This window comes from Rhododendron vialii, chromosome 6a (genome assembly GCF_030253575.1).
Source record: "Rhododendron vialii isolate Sample 1 chromosome 6a, ASM3025357v1".
NCBI classification, from domain to species: Eukaryota; Viridiplantae; Streptophyta; class Magnoliopsida; order Ericales; family Ericaceae; genus Rhododendron; species Rhododendron vialii.
The window spans coordinates 7,711,952-7,739,426 of record NC_080562.1 but is presented as its reverse complement, the minus strand read 5'-3'; the positions used below and the strand labels follow the sequence as shown (position 1 = coordinate 7,739,426).

Genomic DNA, 27,475 nt, shown 5'->3' with positions numbered 1-27,475 from the left:
ATATCATCTGTATCGTAAGCATGGAGAGATTATGTTGCCAGCTTGGCCTTCATATGGTAATCTGCTTTCAAATAGTTTGCCTCGCCCTAGGTTTTTGCCTCCATGTCTTGCATTAGCTCATCAACCCTTAGCTCACAACCCCGTGCATTGGCTCGGAAACTTGCATCATTTTTTGGTCTTTGGTAAATTTGTATTCTGATTGCATTTTAATTGTCTAATTTTTATATTTTTTGAGAAAGCGAAACATACCAAAGATGAATAAAGCCAAGTACAGCACGCGCTCAAGTGACTCATTTTGTCGAGACAAGTAAATAACTTCAAAAAATTTGACGTAAAAGTATTAAAATCTATATAGTGTAACAACCCACTTTTTCGATAATAAAACTCCAAAATATACTGAATTTTACTCACTTCTGGGCCCTACTTTCATCAAAGTACAATTCCTCAAAATGCAACGTAGGCCTATGTTAGCTCCAAGAAGCGATGTTATTACCTTCTTTATCGAGTTGAATCTTTTTTAATATTTTCTAAGTAGAGTGAGTTTGTATAGGATTAGAGTGGAAGGAATCATAATTTGTAATTGAGAGTGAGTGTTCTTTTGAGCGGATTGATCGGCCTATCAACTCGCATCCATTGGGACCCACTAATCAAGTGTGGCAGTCGAATGAAATAAAAGCAGATGGAGTGACGGATCGATTCCCCGATCAATCGGAAGGCTATGATTATAAAAAGGGGCTTTTCTTTTTCAGCTAGGGTAACCGAGAATAAGAAGCAGCAGCAATACGAAAGAGCAAACGTAAGTCTCTGTTCAAAGGATGAAAGGATATTTCTACCTTTGATTTCTCGGAGTTCTCATTAGTTTCCGAGACCACAGTCAACCTCCAAGAGATGTTCTCGATTTTCTTTCAACAAACATAGGTTCGTTGTTCGGTGGATTTCCGAAGGGTTATTTGGAAGGCTTGAGGATTTGAGGCGGCGGCAATCAAGCACGGGGTACGGTGAACGAGGATTCGACTATCGTTCTTGAGTCAATTGTGAGGATTCTCAATTGTGTAGTAAGTTCGATTGTAACCGTACAATGTTTTTCTATAGTGCTTGACTCCTTCCCGTGGTTTTTACCCGTTTGGGGTTTTCCACGTATATCTGGTGTTCATCGTTTATTCTTCGTTCCTATTATTTCTTGATTATTGGATTGGTAGGAAAATAGGAATTTCAGCCTAAAATCCTCAAAACATATACACAGCAATAATTTCTTCAAAATATCTCTAGACCAAATAATTCTTAATTACTCCTATTCGATCTCCACTAATTCGGCTTCACACCTGAAAAATGAAATATCTGGTAAGTATACGACACAGAGAAGATTAACAATGCTAATATTGAAGTGGAATCAATAAATGATGACTAATAAGCCGAAGTGAACAATCAAAAGAGCCATCATACTCGGCTTTCCTTAGCATACATGATCAGTGACCACTCTCACCAAGCCTACCTGCCTAGTGTATTTGGCAACCTACCCTCTCCTCCATCCAAGAGGCAGAGGGTGTCTAAGTACCTTACTCCCGAATTCACAAGTACTTATTTCTTGATTCAATCAAGTGGTAACTCCAATTTCTATTTACAATTTCTTGTGGATATATACCCTAAACTACCATGTCCTAATTTGATCCCACTCAAAATTTATACTTCCAATTTAAGCGTCATATACTGGTAGTTAAGTGTGCTCCATAGGAATGTCAAGGACTAGCCGTAAAATGAAGAGAAAACAGAAGCACCGAAGGATCACAAGTTACACACCAAAAATTGTGTAGTCGATAATCACCAAAACATCTAATGCCTGTAAAATTGTAGGGCCTCAATATACAACTGAAATTAAATATAAGTTATTATGGATATTTTAATTTAAGATCATCTATCAAAACCAGTAAACACGAACATAAACTTTGTAAATGGGGTTTGCTTGTCGTACTTTACCCCGGTTATCAAATCATCAAACCCTTCAGAAATACGAAATCGTTTCCAAAGATGCATGGACATCATATAGGCTCAATCACTTGCAAAACTACAGCACAAGGAGCTCTCCCATGCTATTATATACGGGATCAATGGATTGCAATTGTTGCAGGGCAATGCTTTGCAAAGTGAAACCCCTTCGTGTCGCCTTTTTCTTTTTCCAGAAACTTTTGACCAATGGATCAGCTTTAACTGCCAGACATAAGGAAAAAAAAAAATCAATCACCTATGTCGTACCCCATTAAAATTATCAGATGCTATACTAGAGCAAATGCTAGACATGAAATTTTTTCTCTCTCAAACCCCATTAATTTGGCACAAGATAGTAAATAGCCTAGTGCCCTAGTCTCATTGAAAACGAATTTACCTACACATGATGAATGTAGCACATTTTTCATGCATGAGAGTAAACATCACACACTCGTCAGTCATCAGTAAAAGGAAAAGCCAATTAGTATCCACATTGTGAGTTCTTGAACCAGGCTTTTGTCCTGGTAAGGAGAGAGTTTATTAAAGTAGGTCCCAAGGAGGCACTAAAACTACCACCCTCAAACAACACACACACACACATATGGGTGTCTATATACACATACATTCCTGACTCAGGTCCTAGCCTATGCCCTAGCTTCAACCTCTGTAACTCCTGCTCCTTTCTCGCAAAAGTTGTCCCACGTTCCTTACAACAACTTGCCTTTTGGGCCACTGCGAGCCATCTCTTACCAATATCCGCCAAGAAGTTCTCTGCTTTAACCTTGTGCTCTCCATATGTGAGCCCCAATAGACTGCCACCGAAACATCCCTCTCCTTATTAACTGTCGATGAGATGAGCTTCGTCCTCCCGTTTCTCTGTCCTTTAACAAAAAAGGGAGGACAAATCAGAGCACCTCTCCTCAAACGCTGATACAGCTCCCAAACTAATCCAAACACGTCCCTTCACTTCCAATTCACCTTGACAAATCTCCTACACCTTGCCTCCAACCCCTGAAACCTCCCCCCGTCACAGAATCTGTGTTACAACAACAACAATAATAGCAGAACCCATCTAGTCCCCAACCATTGGGGGTATGGGCGGAGGAGGATTGGAGACAAACCAAATCTTAGGCAATATATGCACAAAGTGACTGCTTTCAGAATACCACTGAAACAGTGGCCCCCCTGTACCTCCAAGAACTGAGGAGCTAAAGGGGTGTTTTGCAACGGAAGCATGCCCCCAAATCAAAACTGAAAGACATCAGAGAGGGCAGGCCTGGAGACCCAAATCAATTTTTGCGCACATTACCATGCTTCCTTCATAGTCAGATAGTCTAGAGCATCGGAAAGCACAATACAAAATCCATGTTACATCGGGATAAATTTGAACAGGCTTTCTTTCCGTCTAGTAACTTACTTAAGGGAATAATCAGTTTAAGTAGCCACTTCACTGCTGGAAACTAGTTTTACAGACTCCAGTTCAGCATGGAGGGCTTCATTTAGACTCGTTATATTTGGTTGGATATAGTTACAGCAATGGCAAGATTACTAACGCACACAATAGATTCTGCGCTGGATTGAGAATAGCGAAATGAAGTTTTAATTCGTCTCTAGGTAGTCAAAAAAAGGCAAAGGCAGTTACACATTCTACATTAGGTGGTGTCATCTTGAGGAGGTTTCAGTTGTCAGCACCCCTAACTTCCTCCACCCCAACTGGTGCAACTAGGCACTTCTAAAACCATGTTATACCCGTAACAGGTACCAGTACTTCTGCATGCATAGCAGTACTCAAACGTGTACCTTACCTTTGGCATAAACTGCCTTTTCTATATTGCATTCAGCTAAACCATTAAACTGATACTTTGACTTAATTTTCACAATTACTCCGTATTAAATATCATTTCTTTAATAATCCACAAGAATAAAATATCCTTCTATCCTTCAAATGATAAAAACCTATTTTCTTCCAGTCTTATCTGCACCTGTATCCTACTTTTTTAGGATTGTACACGGACATGCCCATCATAGGCCCTGAAAAAACGGTAAACAAGCTACTAAGAATCCATAGGGGACAAGGATGGTAGTGTTCATGCTAGGGAGGTAGGGAAGAAGCAGTTGGTGTCAATCTTCTTTGTCTTAAATTAATGACCAGCAAGATCATTAGTTGGAACGAGAGGGGTTCAAATGCTGGAAAGAAGAAGGCGAAGCGAAGGCGTCTTAAAAAGTGGAAGGCGGATGTGATTTGTTTGCAAGATACAAGATGCCACAGTCCCAACGGAGATGGGAGGAGGGTTGGGGTAGATGGGTGGAGTAGATTCTTTTTGGATGCGCAAGGGTCGGCGAGGAGTGTTAGTTATGCAGGATACAAGGGTGGTAGGATGCGGAGAGTGAGGTTGGTGGGTATTCGGCCTCTTGTCTTTTAAGATTGGTGGAGCATGGTTTTATGTGGGCTTTCTCGGGGGTGTATGGTCCAATAAGTCATAATACAAGAGGGTATTTTTGGGAGGAGATGGAAATGGTGGCACCCCTTTAGTGTTTCCGGAGGAAAGATTGGGTTGTGTTGCTATTAGTGGGCCATGAGGAAGTTCTCTAATTTTGTGTCAGATTTCGAGTTGGAGGACTTACCTTTGATTGGCGTTTGTTTACCAGTGTGGATCTCAAGCGGAGCCTTCTATGCTGTTTTATATCTCCTGAGTGGAAGGAGAATTTCCACAATGTTGCCCAGATTCTATTGCCGACGTGTATCAGATCATGCTCTGATTCTGTTGGAGAGTGGTGGTATGAGGCGAAGCTCAGTCCTTTCAGATTCGAACACATGAGGTTATCAGATGAGGGCTTCAAGGATTGAGTTGGGGAATGTTGGAGAAGTTATACTTTCCTTGGCTCACCTAATTTTGTTCTTGTGAAGAAATTGAAGTGTTTGAAGGACGATCTCAGAAAAAGGTACAAAGAAGTTATTGGGCAGCTGGATCTTCCTAAAGCTAGGGCACTTTCAAATTCAAGGGTACATGTTTGATCTAGTTAATATGAGAGCTCTAGTATTCATCCACTCCATCTGGCATGACCTGATCCCTTTCTCATAAAGTTTAAGCAAATGTGCTTTAATTCTATACTAGAAATCATGTGCTCATTCTTTTAGATATTAAAATATCCCTTTCTCATGAAGTTTAAGCAAATGTGCCTTAATTCTATACTAGAAATCAAGCCATGGGTGCGTGTTGCCCATTTGAGACGTAATGCGTCCTTTCGTTCTTTTAGATATTAAAATATCTTGCACAGTTTCCAGAACCTTCAATACCCCATAAATTGGTGAAACACCCAAGACAGATGCGAGGTCCTGACTTTGACGTCCTTCGGCCAATGAAAATCCTATTGACTTAACCCATGGCTTGAGGCTTATATCACTAACCGACTAATTTAATACTAGAATATGTCAATTCGTTTACAAGCAAGAGCATGAGGACAACACAGACCCTTCAATTTGATATCCATTTGAAGTCGTCAGATGGGTCATCTCAAGATTCGCCACCTAATGTCATCATCCACCAGTAAGGGCTAACGACAGGAAACAACATTTTATCTGCGAATTAAAATGACAAATATCCTGTACCAATCTCACAGCTCTCCAAGGAGATAGAAAGTAAGGGCAAAACAACAGATCTGGATCGTTTGGTCAACTTTTGAGGGCGATTTGGGCGACTTGGGCGAAAGGGCTCGTTAGGGTTCTCTCGTTGATTTCTGCTACATCATTCTTCACATCTCGAACTCCTCCATCCCGATGGCTGGTAAGAATTTCGATGCTCTTTTTCCTCCGTTAGGGCTGTCTTCTTCTACCTCTGCTTCGAAGTTCGGGTTTCCTGGTCCTCATAAACCGGTTTCGTTGCTTTCAAATAATTCTTTACATTGTGGTTCTGTTCCTATTTTGGTTAATGGTTCTGGTACTAGTGTTGATAATCACGGGGTTTCTAGCTCTGTGGGTTGCGTTAATTTGCTTGATTTTCTGGAATCTGTCTCTGATCATCTTGAGATTCAAGTGGACGACACTCCTACAGTTAAACAGATTAAGGGGCTGACTAAGGGCTTTAGTGCACTAAGGGCTGAACTTGATTTGAAGAATAAGTTGGGTATTGCTTTATCTGGGGGTGTGGAGATGGGACCTTCATGGAAAGATAAAGTTGCCCCTCCTGGTGGTAGCAGTATTAGAATGAATTTTCAATATTTTCCTCCTACGATGGAGGGCGAGAGGATTACAGTATCCCCACCCTAGGGGCTGTGAAATGGAAGGATTGTCTGGTTGGGCATTTTGTGGATAAGAAGATTCCCTTCCTAGCTGTTCGATCTGTTGCTTTCAAGAAGTGGGCTGATTATGGTCTAGTTGATGTTCTTTCTAATGACAAGGGTTTCTACTTCTTTCAATTTGGGTCAGAAGGTGCTTGTCAACAAATTGTTGAATCAGGACCATAGCACTTTAGTGGTCGATTGATGGTTTTTCAGATTTGGCATTCTGATATTGAGTATGAGAAAGAGGGATTGGCAAAGTTACCTATCTGGATTCAGCTTTATAATGTTCCTCTCCAGTTTTGGACTGCAGAGGGCTTGAGCTACATTGCCAGCTCTGTTGGTAAACCCCTTTATGCAGATGAAATGACTGAAACTGCTAAGAAAATTAGCTATGCTAAGATTTGTGTTGAAGTTGATGTCACTGCTTCTCTACCTCATTCAGTGGACCTTCTTAATGCATCTGGGAAGAAGGTTTCCATTGCTATTAAGCATCCTTGGAGGCCTATAAAATGTGACTCTTGTGGGGTGTTTGGCCATTCTGAGTACAACCAAAAGGTGGTACAGCCTCCTGTGAGTGCAGTTGACATCCCTGCTAAGGGACTGAATGCTCCTAGGGGGAAAGTTTGGGTTGTGAAACCGGGAGGGGGAGACTCTGCCCCAACCCCATTGGAGGGTTTTGAGCCTGCTGTAATCATGCCAGCTTCTACTATCAGGGAGCTTCCATGTTCTAATCAATTTGAAGCTTTACAGTTGGGGGACTCTACTGTTGACACTTCTGCAGGGGTTATGGGTTTAGAGGTTGCTGAGGTGAGTTTGGGTTCCGGTGATTCAGTTATTCAGGACTCCTTGGTTGGTGCTCCTAATGGGTCTGATCCCAGTTCAAGCAAGGGTATGGAGATGGTTCAGGATGGTACTCTACCTGATGTTCTTGGGGTGGGTATGGCAGATCCTGATGCTTTGTTCCAGGCTTTGACTTCTAAGGAAATGGAGAACCTTCACAAGCCTAATGAAGGGAAGAACCCTGGGGCAGCTAAGAGGGGAAGGAAACCTAAGAAGCAATAATCAAGTTCTCTTCCTGGAATGTTAGGGGTCTAAACAACCCCACTAAACAAGGTGAGGTTAGGAAGTTTATTCATTCCAATAGATTGTCTTTGCTGGGAATTGTTGAATCGAAAATTAGACAGGAAAATATGGCAGGTGCCATGAAGAAGTGTCTGCCTGATGGATTGGATTTTGTTCACAACATTGGGACAGGTTCTGTTGCTAGGATAATTGTGGTGTGGGACACTCAGGGTCCAAAGGTCAGTGTGTTAGCTTCCTCTGATCAGATGGTGTTACTTTCTGTTCGGGTGGATACTAGAATTTTTGCTTTCTCTGTTGTGTATGGGTTTAATCAAGTTGGTCCTAGATGGTTTTGCTTTTCTATTGGTGACCAACCTTGGATTGTTATGGGGGATTTCAATGTAGTTAGATGGCAGAATGAGAAGTCTAACTCTAGCCACTTTGATGCTAATGCTACGGGGGAGTTTAATAGCTGTATAGAGGATATTGAAATGGAGGAACTTACTTCAAAAGGTCTGTGGTTTACTTGGTCAAATAAGCAAGTGGGTGTGGGGCATTGTAGTTGTAGGCTGGACAGAGCTCTTGTTAATTCACTATGGCAGTCTGAGTTCACTGAATCTGAAGTTGCAGTCCTTGCTCCTAATGTATCCGATCATTGCCCACTTCTAGTGACAGTGCTACCCTACAAGGGAGGAAGGAAACCTTTTAAGTTCTTTAACTTCTGGATGAATCATAAGCAAGTTGGGTCACCTATGTATATCCTTTATGGGAAGCTTAGAAGACTAAAGCCTCGTTTGAAGAATTTTAATGAGTTTTACAGTGATATTCAGAATAGGGTGAAGGTGGCTAGGGAGGAGCTTAGTAACATTCTGACTTCTCGTGCTCAGTTACCTGGGGACCCCATTCGGATGGAATATGAACGACTTTGCCTTCTGAATTTCAATGATCCATGTGTAGCTGAGGAGGCTTGGTGTAGGCAGAAATCTAGGGTTCGTTGGCTACAATTGGGGGATAATAATACTAGGTTTTTCCATAAAAAGGTTGCTAGTCATAGAATGAGGAACAAGATATTATCCATTTGTGATAAGAATGGTCAGCGTTTGGAAGATATTAAGGAAGTTAAAGGGGAGATTCTTAGGTTCTATCAGAAATTGTTGGGTACCAAGTTTGATCAGAAACAACCTTCAGAGGAAAGACTTTACTTTGCTAATACAGTTCCTGTCTCATTTCACGAAGGCCTTACCTCTCCTATCACTCCTGAAGAAATCAAAGGGGCTCTTTTTTCCTTTGATGATGATAAATCCCCAGGTCCAGATGGCTTTAATGCCAGTTTTTTCCAAAAGAATTGGGCAGTGGTTGGCAAAGAGGTAATAGATGCTGTCCTTTCCTTCTTTCACTCTGGTTCTTTACTCAGAGATGTTAATTCAACTGCTCTAGTATTAATTCCAAAGACCAGCTGTCCTTAATCTATGAAAGAGAATCGTCCAATTGCTTGTTGCAATGTAATCTATAAGACTATTACTAAGTTGTTGGCTCGAAGATTGCAACCAGTCCTCCCCTTTGTCATTAACAAAGCTCAGGCTGCCTTTGTTAAGGGCAGATCTATATCTGATAGTATTCCCTTCTTTGTTTATTTCTTGGGTCAGGTCATGCATCACCTCTGCTATGTTCTCTGTTGTGGTTAATGGTGCACTTGAAGGTTTCTTTAAAGGGGAGAAAGGGCTTAGGCAAGCAGACTCAATCTCTCCCTATCTCTTTCTTTTGGTCATGGAGGGGCTGTACTCTATTCTTCAAAGGAGGATCTCTCAGGGGCCTTTCACTTTCCATCCAAAGTGCAGTCTGCATTCCATTTCTTTCCTTGCTTTTACTGATGATCTCTTTCTTTTGGCTGGAGCTGACCCATCATCCATTCGTATCATTAACGATGCTTTGGAGGAATTCTTTCACTCCTCTGGTTTGAAACCTAATCTCGACAAGAGCCAATTCTTTTTTGCTGGGGTAAATTCTATGGTTAAAGAGGAAATCCTGAATATTCTTCCTATCCCAAAAGGGTCATTACCAGTTAAATACTTAGGGGTGCCCTCATTTCAACAAGGCTAAGGTATGAGGACTGTGTGCAATTAAAGGAGAGAACTCAACAACGTATTGAGAGCTGGACAAATCGGTCTCTCACTTATGCTGGTGGAGCTTTACTTATTCAATCAGTTCTTTTCAGTATGTAGACTTATTGGTGTTCTCTTTTCATTCTACCACAGAAGATTATAAAAGAGGTGGAGGCTATGCTTCGATCTTTTTTTGGGTCTGGGCTTAACCTTACAAAAGTGGGTGAAAAAGTTAGCTGGTTTGCTGTTTGCACTCCAAAAGCTGAAGGGGGTTTAGGTTTGAAATCCTTGCGCCATTTGTGGGCTTTGTGTAAAAGAGAGAACAATTTGTGGGTGAAATGGATCCACAGTTACTTCATTAAGGATCAAAATTTTTGGGTTATGAAACTGCCACAGGATTGCTCTTGGACTATGAGGAAACTGATGAAGTTGAGAGGGTTGTGTCAGAGTTGGGTAAAGCATGTTATTGGCAATGGACAGCGGACCTTTTTATGGTTTGATAATTGGCACCCTAGTGGTCCTTTATACAAGCTTTTTAGTGATCATGCCTTTGCTAACCTGGGAAGGTCAAGTTCAGCAAAAGTAAGTTCTGTCATTTGGAATGGGGAATAGAATTGGCCACGTCCAAGATCCTCTTTGATTCATCAAATTCGTAGGTTAATTCCTAACTCACTTCAGCCCTTTATGGATAGAGAAGATGAAGTTATTTGGGCTATTTCATCTACTGGTCATTATAATACCAAGCATACTTGGGAGGCTCTTAGAAATAGAGGAGAGAAAGTCCAGTGGGCTTCTCTAGTGTGGTTCTCCAGAAGTGTTTCTAAGTGGTCGTTCATATTGTGGCTTGCTTGTTTAAGGAGGTTATCTACAAAGGAGAGACTACGTCACAGGGGGCTGACCATTGATTCAGTATGCGTGTTATGCTCTCAAAGGGATGAGACATTGCAACATTTGTTTTTTGCTTGTAGTTATTTCAGAAGTATTTGGATGGTTATTCTTCAAAGATTCCTGGTTCAGAGGGATCCGGAAGAATGGGATAGTGAACTTAGGTGGGCCATCGATCATTGTAGAGGTAAAAGCTTCAGGTCATTCTTGCTCAAATTGGTTTTGGCAGCTGGAGTTTACTACATTTGGTTGGAAAGGAATTCTCGTGTTTTTGGAGGGAATCATAGAGGAGTTGCTCAGGTATTGGCGAGTATTGAAGATAATGTGCGACTTCTAGTTTGCACTCGAGAGCATTTTCCAAACTCTCTTGAAAATGAAAGACTATGCTGTAGCTGGAATATTTCAAGTAGAGTTCTTGGCACGTAAATATGTGTAGTGCTGGTAGTTTGTATGAGGCTTTCCTTTGTATAGGTTCTTGTATGCGGGTTTAACTCCCCTTGTTATTGTGTTGGTTGGTTATAAAATGAGCAAGTTACCAAAAAAAAAACAGATCTGCTAAGTTTTTTATCACGGCTTATAATAACCCTTAGAAAAGCAAAAGCAAATATGTTTCACCAATTTATGCAGAATAAATACAATTGTTAGGAATCCTTTACCTCTTGCCCGAAACTGTTTAAGCACTAGGACTGGAAGAAACATCAGTAACTTTTCCCACTGCTACTGTTTTACCTGTATAATGTGATAATCCTTAATAACGCAGTAATTTGAAACACAAGTTAACACTTGCAAAAAAACAAAATACAACAAATGTGCATCATCAAAAAGAGAGCGGCAATAACAGTTTGTCACCTTCGGTACGAAGAGTGAATCTTCCAAGCTGTGCAAAATCAGAGAACTTCTCAATGCATATCACATTATTCACCTGGAAAACAAATTTTCAACAGGAGAAAAAATCAAGAACTAGATGGGAAGAATCACAAAGCATAAGAAATTGCAATTCCAAAATGTTTTCTTTTCTCAAGAAATCAAAGAAATTATGTAGAAAGCATGGTAAAAATGTACTGAGTCTACTGACTGCATATTCCAAACAATGTGTAAACCATCCCAATAGGAAAAATGCCGTTTTTCTGTGAGTGGAAAACAGAAAAGATGCTGCTGTAATTCAAGAATGCCAAAACAAAAACAAAACTGGAGTGATTAGTCTAACACTAACAGTGAGAAAACCTGGATACTTATGAACAATTCTCATGTTCCTGAATTATACCAAAACTTCTTTAATCAAACATGCAGCAGGGGCAAACAGCACCTACAAGATTAGTAATCTCTCTTCATGTCAGGAATAGAACTAACCTGGATGCGACAAACAACTACAGCACCATTCTTCACGAAGAGAACTTTCTTCTTCATAGGTTTTTTTGTCTTTGGATCAATCTGCTGCATCAGCTCAACAATCTCGCATTCCTCGACAACAGCATGAATGTGCAAGACAGCCTTGTAGCCAGCAGTAAAAATGGCCTGAAATAGCAGCAATGTTCCCTTGAATTAAATGGGAAGTAAACACAACAAATGTTGAAATATATGGCTGACGAAGTGGAACCAAGCATCACCATACATTGTCCAGCAACTCGAGGATCTGTAACTGGGCACCAAACTCAGATACTGAAGCTATTGGCCTCACTGAATGAAAGAAAGCACATCAAAACCACAGAAAGAAAATTTATAAAAGCACAAAATGGAACAGTTAAAAAACATTTCCCAGTGTTTTGCAGCGATGCATGCAGGGTGGTATAGGATGGGATTACAGCTCATCAAGTAACACTCTAAGGAAAATACGGTGTTTGTTTCAGGAAAATACCAATGACATGGCCCCAGACTGAGAATACCTAATCACACCAACGCATTAGAATGAAAAATAATATAAAGGAAATGGGAAGGATCAAAATTGCTTTTGATGTGTTGTATCAGCAACTTTGAAAGATAAAGCATTTACTTTTCAGAAACATGCGGAAAACACAACAATTTTTGAAAAGACAAATAATGAAATAATTATAAGGGAAAAATTAGAAATTCAAAATGTCAATTAGACCACTAATGGAAGCGAGAGAAATTTCAATAACGCAAAATTTTCACAACAGCAGAATCTATAACAATAATAGTCAAAATCATTATATCTCTATATTTATATCTATGAATACACAGTTGTTCTAAGTTCTCGACAGTACTCACATACATTTCACAATTAATGCACAATAAGAATCATGCCATGCAAAATATTCTAGCCGATGATGATCCATAGAACTTACCAACACTACACAAGACAAAACCGGATAGTATATCCTCTTCTTCAATCCCAGATAATCTAATCCTTAGATTCTCACCAGGTCCAGCACACCTTACTTTATCTTCATCAATGTATATCGCTAGAACTTTCACTTGAGCCTGCAGATAAATGTGTAAAGTCCTCAAATCTCACAATGCAAAATTTACATGTTTGGAAAATATTTACAGAATAAGTACCGTAGAGGCAAATAAAAAAGGAAACAAAGGATAAAAGGAATCACCTTATTTGGCATGACTAACAAGCTATCGCCCTCAGACACACTACCGGACTCGACTTTTCCCATGACGACAGTGCCCATGTCCTTAAATTTGTCAATAATTGGCAATCTACAAAGTCAAAACTTTGACCATTAGATGAAATGAAATAAGCAATAAAATTAAACTTGTCCTGAAAGTTGTCAATGGTAGGAGCCGCGCAACCGAAAGTCCGAAGGTTTAACAATTACATATGAAATTGAAAAAGGACAATTGATTAGAGTAATTAGATAAATAACACAAAAATTAAGTCAAACAGTAGAAAGAATTTAATTCCAGAAACACCAGTTCTATTCCTAATTCTCTCTCGAGAGAGAATTCATCATCGACAAAAGGTCCCACTACGACTAACTACAGAACAAAATTATACCGTAAATACGTCTACTCTGCCGGACGAAACTGCACTGATTTTTTTTTAACAAAGTACAAAAATGCTTCCAAAGTACCATTAAGTATTCTAAAACATAGGGAATGAGGAAAAAAAATTTCAAGGCAATATAGGCAGATTTAAAGGATTTCTGTAGCATGTTCAATATCTTGTTCATAACTCAACCAAATAGAGAAGGAAAAACTATAGCGAAAAACTATCATCCCATTCATAGCAAAAGACACAAGCCAAAAATATGTCAAGCCAATTGACAAAGAGGGGGTGGGAGCATAAGAACTAATACAAAGCATGATGGGATGAAGCTTTTATCATACCTGAACGGACCTTTAGGATCACGTAGAGGTACTTCAACAGCATCAAGGGCTTCAAAAAGGCATGGACCATTCCACCATGAACAAACTCTTTTGTCCACCCTTGTTATCAAATTTGAACCAATGAGCCCAGAAATAGGAAGAAACTGAACATCTGCAAGTTGAAACAACCCCAATAACAATGAATGAGAACAATCTCATACAAATTGATGTCAGTGTCCAAGAAAACATGAACTCATAATCCTAAAGCAGAGTAATTAAAGAATTGCAAACTAGTTTTGTAAGAGAAGTGCCAAAAAATTGAAAACTTTTGCCATTAAATCTGTGAATGCAATCAACCAAGAGGGCAACTCTCAAATACAAATGTATCAAAGAAGCTCCGGATGTGTGTATGGTAGTGTTCAAGGAATAGTGTCAAAGGGGTCGGCAGACCACCACAAGTACGAAGGGCCAAGACAGTTCCTTTTATACGAACTTGACACCACACTCGGAGTATGGAGCTAACGATAAATAGAGAAATAACTGCTCAAAATGGCAAGGCATCCACGGAAATTCTTTTGAGCCATTACCAATTATGTTAATAAATTCCTAAAAGAACTTTCATACAGTAAAAAGAAGCCTGAACAGCCACAATATGCACAAGCCAGTGTATGCAGATCAAGGTCAATACTATTTTATAAACCCAAATGGCCACACAAGAAGCAACATTCTCTAAAAGACAATTTCTTAAGCATAATTATCATTTACCTTTCTTCACATTGTAACCTGATGATTTTAGGAATGGTGTCATCTTTGATTCAATTTCATCATACCTGGGAAAAAAACACACATTAACTTTTTTAACAAATGAAATATGGAGAGTCCCAGACAAATAAAAATAGGCAAGGCACCTGTCTTTTGACCAATTAACAGTAGGATCATCCATCTTATTTACGACAACAAGCAGTTTCGACACACCCAACGTCTTTGCAAGTTGAACATGTTCGCGAGTCTGTCCACCTTTTTCATATCCAGTTTCAAATTCACCTTTTCGAGCAGATATAACCTGACATAGATAAATAGAACAAGATGAATATAAGTTTATACACACACACACACATTGACAGAGATACGAAACTTGCTGCAAAGGATTAGAAAAGCATTTTACGAATAACTTACCAGTACACCGATGTCTGCTTGAGATGCCCCACTGATCATATTTGGAACATAACTTTTGTGACCCTAAAAGAAAAACAAAAATATAAGGCAACTGAAAAATGGCATGTGCCTTAAAAATTGAAAAATAATGCATTATCGTGATGAACAGCTAAGACACTGAATGTTATTTGTCCCACGCTAGGAAAATACTAAAGAACATCACAGCAGAACTATCTGGACAATCATAAATGCCTTCTGGAGATGGAGTTGGTCATATCAGAAACGTTGTTCAACACTCTCAACCATGGCAATTATTGACTTTTCCCGATGCGAAATCTCACATACGACCTAGTCACCTGGAGCGCATATCTTTCATTACAAGGAATGGAAATGCTGATGTAGTATGCCACATTCTCAAAATTATGGTACCGTAAAAATAGGCTTCTATACATTCAGTTACATTAGAAATGTCCTTATTGCAAAAGATCAACACCCAACAAAACAGAATATTTGTACATCCAAATTTTTCATATAAAACTCATTTTTAGAAGTATTATGACAAAATTTTCTTATTGTTTATCTTCTAAAGCTCTAATCTCTCTAGGTTATGCAGAAAAAACTTTGGATAACTAAATTCCCTATTTTGAAATATAGGTATACCAGATTTCGGAAAGTGAGTTCCAAAATGCAATTAGCTATGGTATTAGCATTTTATGGTAACATAGCATAAGACTAAAGAGGGAAACTGCATCATATTGATTTAACAAGGCAACAACCTTGATGTTAATTCTTAAAGCTATCAGTTCTTAATATGTGTCTACCAATATGGATATGGACACTAGACACAAATATGACACAACACGGACACACTGACATGGCATTCTCCAAAAAATTAGGCGCTAATCCATTAAAAAACTGCAAATTGTTTCACATCACTAATATTTTGGTAATGTACAATTACTATTTTGATAATATAAAATCTCGGTCAATTTTGAGGGTCATTCAAGCCTAAGGATTTAGTATGGGTGCATAGAGTAAATCAGTTCTCTGAATGGAAAGGCATGCCCGAGGACAAGAAGGTTAAGTTTATTAGCCTTAAGCTCAAAGGCCATGTCCTTGTTTGGTGGAAACAGATCCAAAGTAATAGAGCTAATGAGGGCAAAGATAAGATTATGACTTGCGATCGTATGAAAGCGAATCTTCAATGAAAGTTCTTCTGCCTGGTTACCATCAGACCCTTTTCAAGACAATTTGAGACAAAATATTAAGTCCATGGAGGAATAGATTACTTGCTCCAAACTAGAAATGATTTAAACAAAGAGGAGGAGCAAATTGCAGCCCATTATGTAGCGGGATTGGGCCATATTCAAGACTGGGTAGTTCTTGACGACTAACGACGGGTAGATGAGGCATACCATCTGACACTTAAGGTGGAGAGTCAAGATGGGAGAACCTTGTGGGTTTGTTAAGGGCGACAGCCACATATCTCTTCCCCTTCCTTATGATCGTCCACCCTTCTACTGGTTGATTCAAGCCTTCCTGGTCAATCTAGTGTTTAATTTCTCTCTCTTTCTCCTTGGTTTAAAGCCCCATAGAGACTCTTGGCCTCTAGGATGTTTCTAATTTCATCTTTTCTCTCCCCTTCAATCATCTATTGCGTGAATGTGATAGGAAATAAAGGAACTGCAGTTTGATTTATTTTTTGTTTGAATTTTCAACAAGCATCACTAACAGAGAGCAAAAGTACAACTTCCATCCTTGACATCTCTAACAGTATTGACGTAGTCTGGAGGCAGGCAACAACTCCCATAACCTTTAGTGGAGAAAGGACATGCTAGGCAATGGAGCACTAGCAGTCTAGCACCGCCACACATTTTTTGTTTGAATTTTCAACAAGCATCAGTGCATCACTAACAAAGAGCAAAAGTACAACTTCCATCCTTGACATCTCTAACAGTATTGACCCGACATTAGCTAAACGTAGTCACATATCCCTGGAAGCAACTACTTCCATAACCTTTAGTTGAGAAAGAACATGCTAGACAATGGAGCACTAGCAGTCTAGCACATTCGACAAAGCCGCATAAACAAGTCCAAAAACTTCATCCTTGTGTTGAAATAAAAAAATCCAAATCTGTAAAAGACAAATGGTTTGTGGTTCGCTTCCTTGAACTAATCCATCTTGATTCTGGGTATTTTAATTGCACTTCCATGAACAGAAGGGTAAGGTGAAACATTATGTATATGTATCATGGTAGAGGCCAGGTTACCGGTGCATCCAGAATTGTAAATCTTGTTGTCTCTGTCTCGAAATGTGCTCTTCCAACTTCAACTGTTATTCCCTAAGTCAACATCAGACAACAAAACATGGATATATAAGACATCAGAAACTTTTGTTTGAAAGTAAATTAATGGAGTACAATTTGAACCGCTGAACTAGAAATTTGATGGCATAAACTTGACAAAAGACAATTACCTTAACCCTCTCCTCCTCATTAGTGTCCATAATATATGCCATATACCTAGCACACACAAAAACCCCAGTCAAAAGGGGCAATTATATAAAGCATCAGAACTTCCCATGATATAATTATCACATATTCAAGAGCTTAGAGCGGCATTCTGAAGAACGATATCCATGCATCCAAAAATACACTAAAAAAGTAACAAGAAAAAACATTACGTATCTAGAGCTGAGTAATATTCTTAACCAGTACCAAGTGCCACTGTGCCAATCAGCAATAAACCAGATCTTGCAGATTCTTCACATTAAATTAGGGATGTAGCTGGAAAATATTAAAAGGAAATGAAAACTACAGAAATTAATCAGACAAAATCCCTTCTGCATGAACACAAAAACGGCAGTGCAAGGTTATTATAAAACTAAATTAACTGAAAACTAGACGAGTTGGCATGCCTAGTGCTTGTTAAGCATTTAGAAACTGTTAAAGCATCCAAATCAAAACCAATTGGCAATGAGTGGAGAGGCCGCCCAGGCTTATATACTAGTTTTGGAGGTTATAATTTTCCAATGTGGAACAGGGTCTAACCCTACCCTGCATGTGTAACCCCCGACCCGCACTTGGAGAGGTAAACAACAGATCCATAACATAGTGATAACAATGAACAACAAAATAAGGTGCGCTTAAGGCACAAACAACAGGGTAATAAATCAAGAGAGTCTTGTCCAAAAGCCTAGCTTGATACCATGTTAAAGCATCCAACTCAAACAATTAATTGGCAATGAGTGGAGAGGCCGCCCAGGCTCATATACTAGTTTTGAGGTTATAATTAACCAATGTGGGACAAGCTCTAACAGAAACAAAAAGGGCAGTGAATGTGAAACCACGCATCTTATCTTACTATTTCTAACTCTTTCGAAATAAAATATAGTCTTAGGTAAGTTATAGTTGACAGTTCGCCCCAGTGAAATACGGAGTAAAGTACAGGAGATAAAATCAAGGCTCACAAGTAGGCCACGTGGAATGTTACGGATCCTCAGTGACGTAAATGGACAGATGCTTACTTGACATCAGGAAACTATGTACAGCACCAAGATGAAAGTGCTCCGGATAATTAAAAACAATTAAACACAGATTGCTACTGCTCTATGGGAATTTGTTAACTATACGAGCTTCCAACTATACAAAACATAAGACTAAGATCATCCACCATGTCAGTCTTCACACACTCTTAACCAGAGAACAACATAACTCAGACAAGCCCATATGTGGCAAATGCAATGGGTTGGGTGTTTATAATGCAGTGTGTTGCACAGTTATTTTTGGTAATTGTACGAAATTTCTACTAACATTCTCCGCAAGCAAGAGGCTTGGGGAGCGAATGAATAACCAACTTTCTGCTATCAATTACAGAAAATAAAGTGAACCATCTAAATATATTAATATAAACCCCAAAAGGAACAAGGAAGAGATAGTAAACTTGGGAACCCACGTCATGAACTTAGGAAACTATGTCAAATCACAAACAATTGAGTCAATAATTATGGCCTAAGATATTCTATTTGTGCCATGAATATGTAGCAAAACTATCAAAACAACATCCAAATGCTTACAGCAAAGCTAACAATTATCAAGGTCTGGATGAACTACACATTTACAACCAAATTACTTAAGGTGCAGCAACTCAAATATCAGTTGTCAATTTTCATATGCCCTCCAATAATAGATCTATTCAAAAAGTATTAGAATTCTAACACCATGGAAAACAAAAAAAGGTCTAACCAGCTTTCTCGATTTTTATCCTTTGCTTCTTTCTCATATTTTTGAATCGTGCGATCGTCAACCTGCCCACTAAGGAAAAGTATCTGCCCACCGATAGTGGACTTCCCTGCATCTGCCGCCCAAAAGAAATACTTGTGACTTGTGAGAAGCAATTAAGTGGAGAAGCATAAGCATCAACCAAACACCCATTCAGAGTAAACTACTGAATCGCTGGTGCAAATGTACAAGACTACAAGTTCACAAAAACAAAATTACGGTGTCCAGGTCGAATGTAACCACAAATACTTACAAATAGAAAAGAAGAAGAAGAAGAAGAAGAAGGTGATACCACAAATGAAATGGGCAAAATGCAGGAAGGGAAGGGAATGAAAGCAGAAGCAAATGTTTGCAGCAGATTCAGGAAACACGCACAGCAAAAGGAGGGGGGGAAATTACAACAAATGCTGGAATTTTGCTTGGCCTTGCATATAAATCATAACAAAGATCAGTTCACATCTTAATAGCTTGACATGGTCTAAACTGGAAGCAGTGGCAAAAAAATCTCCTCAGAATGATAGCCACAGTCAAATAAGTTTCTTTTCTTTTGATAAAAACAGCTTCTCTCCAATAGTCCACTTAAGAAACTTCCAAATTGACCTTTCACTCGAATCACACGGAAACCTATTGAGTATTGGACTATTGGAAAGGGGCAGTCAGTAGTTGCTCAGATTTCTTTAGGGTAATAACTTCTATTCACTTTCCAATATGGCATCCACTCTTCAAATGTGGATATCCCTAATGTTTGATGATCCCTATTCACTCATCGGCATGTATGAAGCTTTTCTAGTTAGAATGTTACAACGGAAAAGAGAACACAAACGACTTCAAAATGACTCCCATGTAAGTTTTTCAATCCACTGTGTATGTATCAAGATTCAAGGCTTTCCAAGCGTCCAAGGATACATGATAGAATGTAATCGCCAACACCCTACCAATATTTTTCTCTCTTTTTTGTTTTTATATCTCTGTGAGAAGTATACTAAGTTCCAAGTTATTGTGTTTACTGAAGAGTTCAATTTCTCCGGAATACATATGATAGAACCCAACAAACCAAGCAGATACAGCAGAAGCAGAAGCCAAATGTATATCCATTTAGAACTCTGAAACATATCTCTTCAAGAAAATTGCTTCCAAACTTGCTTAACAGACATCAGCTGACAACACTGTCTGACAAAACCTACTTCATTTTGCAATTTGACTTTACAAAACAAAACTAACAGTTACAATTTTCCAACTCATTAGATCTCTAAAATAAAATCCCAGATTTGAACAGTTTAGCATCAAACCAGTGTCAAGATAGTTTTCAGATTGAAGGCCTAAGAAGTTCAGCATTTACTTCTACGTAGGATGTCAACAACATATCTTAAAAAAAAAAATCCTTTCGTTTTTCCTTTCTTTGTTTTAGTGAGGTTGAGCGCATAATTGCCAACCTGATTTTATGTGCCTCCAATGTTTTAACGAGAGAGGTTAAATCAAGAAAGAGAAGATTTGATATCTGATCAGCAAACAAGTGAATACTTCATGTGAAACAAAATGCCTAGGAAGATTTATTGTGGTGTACACATGACATGAAGAAGCGTCCGATTGATTCGACTTTCAATAACATGACATTCCCTAGGGATGCAATCTTCCCAACTTGTCGGACAAGCAAATGTGCTTGTGTTGTGCAAAGATCTAAGAAGCTCAAATAAACTGGGGGAATTTCTCAGATACTGCCTTCATATTGACTAAACAATGGCTACAAACACAAGCATGAGCATTAATAATCATTATCATACTGCTTATGGCTAAAAACATAAGCAAGCGCAAGCATGCACATATCCTCGCACGGGCGTAGAAGCAGAGGGAGAGGGGTTTATTAACAAAGCTGGGAAACAAAAAAAGTAAAAATTCGACCAAAAGCAATGATTTGGAAATTCAATTGACCCCTTAGGGCAACAAGTCAATGATATATAAGTACGGATAAACTCTAACAAAATCAATAGTCATTAGCTACAAAAACAGATATTGGGCAAGTAATTAACAAACAAACTAATCATTGACCAGATGTCGTGGCGAAAATTGGGCCTGTTAAAGAAGATCAACCTACCAACGTGGCCAATAAATACGGCATTCAAGTGCCGCTTTTTGACCTCCTCCTTCTCATCTTTAATATCTTTGGTAGCGGAGATATCCTGACATTTAACTGTAAATATGATAATTTAAAAAGCATAAGTAACCAGTTAAAATGAAGCCAATAGAAGCTCCCTCAAAATTTCAGACACTAGAAAAACCCCCAAAAAAAACAAAAATCTTCTCAATTCCATAGCAAGTGTAGCATCCAGAAGTGCAGTGCTTAAAGAAAGAACTTCAAATATGTGAAACATTGGAAGCCTCCAACCATCCCCATGAAAACAACACATATGCACAAACACGGACAACTATAGTAACAAACCATCCACGGTGCCTCTTGGCTCCACCTGCGCTGGTTGAGAGTTTACATTCACCTCACAGTCCTCATCCCTCCAATCTGAAACCACCCCTAGAGAAAAACTACTTTTCATCAGTTCCACAGAAAATATTAAATCTTAACCCACTCTGGCAAACACATGGGTTATATGGCCCTTGAACGCAGTAGGAAAAAAGTATTCATGTAGCCTACTGGGGTCGGCAGATAGGGTTAGTTTGGTTTGGTAGCAAACCAGTTTCACGCTTGTGAAAATGGGTCTTTGACTACAAGCTAGCATGAACATAAATCTTCAACCCACATGCATTCATCTACTACATGTAAGGCTTCCTTCCCATGAATGGCAACCGTCATTTCAGTCCTGTTTTCTATACCATTCAGAGTCTGTTGGAATAAAGTAGAAGTAATTGCAAAGCTACAGAAATAGTTCAATGAACTTTTTTATCCTGCACATGCATCTGTTCCAATTTGCTTCACTCATTGTCACACAGAACACTTCAACAACTCTGTTATCCTCACAACTCATGGGGAATCCTTAAATTAATAGTCCAGCTCGGAGGCCCACAAGCACAACCACAAGGAGGGGCAACTAAAATAGAAAAAAGCCGATAATTGGGCTGCTCTAAATCAAAGGGAATATGAAGACACTCCTCTATACATATTAGCTACTATCTTCCAAATTGCCAAAGGTAAGGCAATGCATAAGAAACACTAAAATATGAAGCTAAATTTCAAGTTTCTAACCAGTAATAAATGCAATAATTTCAAAAGGTTCAAGATGAAAGAATCAACTACGTACAGAAAACAGGATAAGATACGTAGAGCATAATGACATCAAAGTAAATAGAAAGGCATGTTTCCTTTTAAAAAGGAAATAAACAAAGCTCAATAGCAATCACGCAGCTAGAACAATTTTTTTATTCCACCCGATACCTACCTTCTTCCATCTTATCAGGTTTTCCAACTTCCTCAGGCTTCAGAACTTCTGCGCTTGCTGTAGCATCGTTGTCTTCTGCATACATTATATCCAAATACATAAATCATGAAGGAAGCAAATCCAGAAGAAGGAAAAATAGAGAAGCATACCAATGAAATAAACTAACTACACCAAAAAGCACTCATAGGAAGAATGGCAGGAACAATGGAATCATGCCAAAAACGATTCCAAGTGCATTTGGTTCTCCCTTTGCTTATTGAAATAAAAAGCAATAAGCTCATTTGGTTCCCCAGTTCTTACTTATTTCTTGTTGCTTCCGGTAAATAACCAGACAAACAGTAAGCCAAATAATAAGCAAGTGTAGGCGTAACCAAACAATTTCTCTTCTCAAGGATTTTGATTACCACTTATTTACCAACAACCAAAGGACCAAACGGCCCATCAAATGTAGACGTATAATACTTGTCTTCTTAAGTGCAACAATGGCAACTACAACCATGATGATTCTCATACCTGATGAATCAAGCTGCAGTGCTCGGATCTCCTCCTCCATATCTGGAATAAGAAACAATTTAAACATGTCATCCAAAGAATCTATACAAGTTCAACCTCAGCCTCGGCCGAAACACTAACCAACCATGCTTGGAGGAAGATATACATAATACATAAGTAAATATAAGAATTGCACAACAAGCTGTAAAACTGACAAACATATCAACGAGCTCTAAAGAGGGAAATAGATTATTCAGATAGACGTGTGAAACATATCAACAAGCTCTAAAGAGGGAAATAAATTATTCAGATAGACGTGTGAAACATATCTACAAGCTCTAAAGAGGGAAATAGATTATTCAGATAGACGTGTGAAGCTAAGTAGATAAGGAGAACACGAGAGGAAAGAGAAGGATTCGAAGCATACCCATCGATTGAGGCTCTCAGACACTGCACGGGCACTAGGATTTCTGCTGTGGAGAGAGAGAGAGAGAGATGTAAAGGGCGAATATACTGTACAAAATAAAAATGGAGCACGTGTTTGATTCGAATTGCTTCGTCGACAATAGTTAGAGACTCATAAATTTGTCAATGCCACATCTAGCAAGCATTGCTCAGTTATTTTTGCACAGTCTAACCCTAGGGAGGCGATGAAAGGAGAAAGACGAAGATGAGAAATTTTTTGCACGTTGGGGCATTTTTGTCTTTATGGATTGGGTATTTTTGTCTTGCATTTTTTGATTTTAAATGGGTTGTATGGAAAAGATTGTTGGTTGCAAATAGCGCCCACCAAATTCGTGTCCGGAAAATTTCATAAAAAGGTCCCTGAATTTGTCACAGATTCTCATAAAAATACCTGAACTTTAACTAATGATTAAAAAAGAATATATGAATTTGTTATTCCGTCAACAATTAGGTCTCCGCTGTCTCATTCCATCAATTTGTATCGGATGGAGCTAACAGAAGGCGTTAACCTTCCTTGTAAAAAATATTTTGAAACAACTTTTAAGGGTCCTTATTTTTATTAGCTCAATTGGATAACGGTTAAGGCTTGATTGATTATTTGCTCAATTTCCTATTAACGAATTGGGCGTAGAATATCGATATCCGACTAAGCTTCTTTTTTTTTCCCACAGAAATTCCTAAAAAAGTGTTTTAAACAAACAGAGCAGTTCTAATCGTTTGTGTGAGACTCCAAAATAAGTCACATAAACGTGTACATTTGGTGAGTGTACACCATTACTGGTAGTTCTATGATTTTCTTTCCTTCACACACATACACATACTTAAAGGGAATGGTTTTAACACTCCATTCTATCTATTGACACTTTTTTTTTTTTTTTCAGTTTTTAGTCACACGAAAGTTTTAGATTTCCCCTCATATAAAAAAAAATGACTCAAGAGATACAGATAATTTAGTAATTTCACATAAAGAAAAAGACAAAAACTTGCCAATAAATAAAAAAGGAGTGTTAAAATTTCCCTTTCAGAAAAATCAAAAAATAAAGTTATCGAATTTGTTTTCTTACATCTATCAGAAAGCTGTATGTGCGAAGAATTGCTCATTTATCTCCAATCCTTTAATTCAAATCGGAGATGTCAAACTTTTTTTGAATGCTTATGTGACATTTTTGCATATTTAATTTGATATCAAAACTTTCTCTCCAACCTTTATGCCAAATTATATGTATTTATCATCATGTTATCCCTCTCCAATCCTTAATGTCAACCCTCATGTCAAACTTAATGGGTGTTCGGACAAATAAGCCAAAGTGGCTTATTTTTTGTTATTATTCAAATTTTTTTCGTATCACTTGGCTTATTCTCATTTTTTTTGGAGATTATTGCATCTTCATGACGAGAGGAATCTAAAAAATATAAAATTTTGATCGAAATCCAATATTTTTTGAATAAAGACGAAAAAAATGGTTTATTCGCTTATTTTTGTTTTTATGTGGGTTTGTTTGACTTATTTTTGGCCGGAAAGCCAATGGCTTTTTTGTCCGAACAAGCCCTTAAAAGGAGAAAAAAATCAAACGACACTCTTTTGAAATTCAAATGGTTAGATTTTTGAAAATTGACATGTCACTATGTTGATGTCAAAATTGACATGCTTGAAGCTATCTTCAATTTCACATAAAATTGACATATGGAAAGACAACATGGTTGGAAGGCTTGAAGTTGTCAAAAATAGATGTTGCATTGTCCGTGTCATATTTGACGTCTCTCGTCCACTTGCCTGTTCTGCACACATTCGTCAAGTGGCAAGAACACTTTGGCGTGGCTCTGCTATTTTTGTAGTAAGATTTACTCGTACTTGGTAACATTCGGGCTTTTGATGTTCTGCACTAGAGAGATTATCCCATGATGATTGGTGGCTTGTTAACATTATCCAATCAATCTAGTCTTCAGATCAATCCCTTTCCCTTTCTCTCTCTCTCTCAGAAGACGCTTGTCTGTATAAATATCCATTTCTATGAATCGATCACCACACTGATTCCCAATGGCGGCTCTGCACGCATCTCTCAGATCCTCTTCATCATCATCATCGTCATCTTTCTTTCACTTCGAGGCTCCTGTTGCTCCTCACAGTCCTCCCGCTGGCCCTCGCCACCTTCACATTCGTCCTCCAATGGTGCGGCGCCCTCACCGACCCGACCACCCGCTGGTCGCATGAACTGATGTTTCCGGGCATGGATACGTCCGGACCGGTCCACTCCTTGGCGGTGTCCTACAGTTGCGTGGGTCTTCTGGTCGGAGCCGTTGCCCTTCGTTTCCGCACTGTGAGGACTGGAAGTTCAGTTATGGGTCTGATCTGAGACCCAAGGTAAGTTTTGTTTTCCTTGGTTTTGTTTGAATATATATAGGGGGACGACTATTCGTAGTCCCGTATTTTCTCCTTTAGTCCGTTAAAAATTTTCAATTATATTCGACAGTTAGTTACCGAAATCAAGATACATTTTCAGCATATAATTACCGAAATATAATATTTTTTTCAACAGTTATTTACCGAAAATGTATGTTCGGCAGTTGTTTATCGAAGGTTGAACATATTTTTGACCAGAAATGATAGAGGTACCGATTTTGGGGGAGGGATTTCGTACCTACGGCCACCGGCGGGCCGTCTCCGGCCACCGGACGGCCGATCCGAGCCGTCCAAAAATTCTAAAAAAAAAAACCGAGGGGACTCCCGCGGGAATCAATGGCATCCGAGGTGTGTAGGGTGCTTGATCCGAGCACCCCTTTTCGTGTGTATATGTATATACGAGTATATACATGAAAAAAGGATGCTTGGATCAAGCACCCTACACACCTCGGATGCCATTGATTCTCGCGTAAAGCCCTTCGGTTTTGTTTTTTAGAATTTTTGGACGGTTCGGATCGGCTGTCCGGTGGCCGGAGACGGCCCACCGGCGGCCGTCGGTACGAAATCCCTCCCTCCAATCGGTACATATAGCAACACTCATTTTTGACATGTAGTTACCGAAATATAATATTGTTTTTAACTGTTATTTAGCGAAATGTTATGTATGATTTTCAACAACTATTTATCGAAATGTAGTGGATTAATGGAGAAAATACGGGACTGCGAATAGTCACCTCCTAAGAGCCCTTTTGATGAGAAATCCCTATTGAAAAATGGCTCACACTTTTGAAGCCTAAAATACCCTAAAGTTTAAACTGTCAACCTGCATAAGAGCAAGTTCAATGAGGGGATGGATGATTATTTTAGTGTCAAAAAGTAGTTACAAGTTAGTTAAATGGATACAGGACTCTCTCATCCCAAATGGAGGAAGAAAAATGAAGGAATGAATAGTTTTTATGATAGAAAAATTGGTTAACTAATTTTTTTTCTCCATCTTGTTTTCTCCCAAATTAATTCAACTACTTCTTTTGTTAAAAAATAATATGAATTAAAAAATAATAGTAATTTTTTAAAACTTCCGTACAATGCATACCATCTTTACTAGTTGACTGGTATTCTGCAAATTACCCAAAGATATATTTGTGCCATTTGCCGGTTTCAGAAACCTTCCTAAAAAATAAGCAGTTTATTTCATATTTTTAAACTCAAAAACAAAGTAAATAAAAAATAATTTTTCAATTTTTTTTTGCATTGTATAAAAGATCTCGATTTTCAAATAAAATTCATATTACATATTTTTAAATTTGAATAAGCTCATAATTTTTTAATTTAAAATTGCTTTTTTAAAAACATAAATGCTTATTTTTTGTTCTGAAACGAAGCCTAATTACTCAAACTTCACTCTTTCTTTATTTTTTCCGAACCTAAAAAAAACGGTAAAAGCAAACTTTACTCTTTCTTCTCTCTCTTTACTCCAACGGGCAGAAGAAACCCTCCTCCTCCTCCATCTTCTCTCTATCTCTTACCCCCACGCCCCCCCCCCCCCGTGAACACACACACGATGAAACCCTTTCAGCAGGGGTTCAAGCTACACACGATGAAACCCAGCTTTGGTTCAAACCCAGCTGTGGTTCAAGCTACAACCTTTTCCGGATTCCAGCTGGGGTTCAAACACATGATGAAACCCAGATTTTGAGAATTCCAGAC

The 27,475-nt window shown here is 38.7% G+C and overlaps 3 protein-coding genes and 1 non-coding gene across 5 annotated transcripts; 2 read left to right on the top strand and 2 right to left on the bottom strand.

Annotated features, from left to right (window-relative positions):
- Nucleotides 1-1,789: 1,789 nt before the first annotated feature.
- LOC131331318 (uncharacterized) lies at nucleotides 1,790-23,580 on the bottom strand. 2 transcript variants are annotated; one of them, XM_058365202.1, is made up of 19 exons: nucleotides 23,330-23,580; nucleotides 22,924-22,965; nucleotides 22,411-22,485; nucleotides 21,462-21,548; nucleotides 21,117-21,212; nucleotides 18,989-19,100; nucleotides 17,221-17,266; nucleotides 17,015-17,086; nucleotides 14,766-14,828; nucleotides 14,498-14,652; nucleotides 14,355-14,419; nucleotides 13,611-13,761; nucleotides 12,875-12,980; nucleotides 12,617-12,752; nucleotides 11,926-11,990; nucleotides 11,664-11,828; nucleotides 11,163-11,235; nucleotides 10,970-11,042; nucleotides 1,790-2,205 (listed from the first exon to the last, which is right to left on the bottom strand). In XM_058365202.1, the coding sequence occupies exons 1-18, from the start codon at nucleotides 23,331-23,333 to the stop codon at nucleotides 10,987-10,989; spliced, it is 1,569 nt and encodes a 522-aa protein (XP_058221185.1). In that variant the 5' UTR covers nucleotides 23,334-23,580; the 3' UTR covers nucleotides 1,790-2,205; nucleotides 10,970-10,986. The 2 variants fall into 2 exon arrangements, with proteins under 2 accessions (XP_058221185.1, XP_058221186.1); XM_058365203.1 differs by having other exon boundaries at nucleotides 21,462-21,536; nucleotides 23,330-23,576.
- Nucleotides 3,201-3,308, bottom strand: LOC131331643 (small nucleolar RNA snoR100). The gene has a single exon (XR_009201451.1). It is a non-coding gene; the product is annotated as a small nucleolar RNA snoR100 (small nucleolar RNA).
- On the top strand, nucleotides 8,796-10,040 carry LOC131328342 (uncharacterized). Its single transcript, XM_058361293.1, has 3 exons — nucleotides 8,796-8,940; nucleotides 9,026-9,324; nucleotides 9,582-10,040. Exons 1-3 carry the CDS (start codon nucleotides 8,796-8,798, stop codon nucleotides 10,038-10,040), a joined length of 903 nt encoding a protein of 300 aa, XP_058217276.1.
- Nucleotides 10,113-10,872, top strand: LOC131328341 (uncharacterized). The gene is made up of 2 exons (XM_058361292.1): nucleotides 10,113-10,735; nucleotides 10,785-10,872. The coding sequence occupies exons 1-2, from the start codon at nucleotides 10,113-10,115 to the stop codon at nucleotides 10,870-10,872; spliced, it is 711 nt and encodes a 236-aa protein (XP_058217275.1).
- Nucleotides 23,581-27,475: the final 3,895 nt, after the last annotated feature.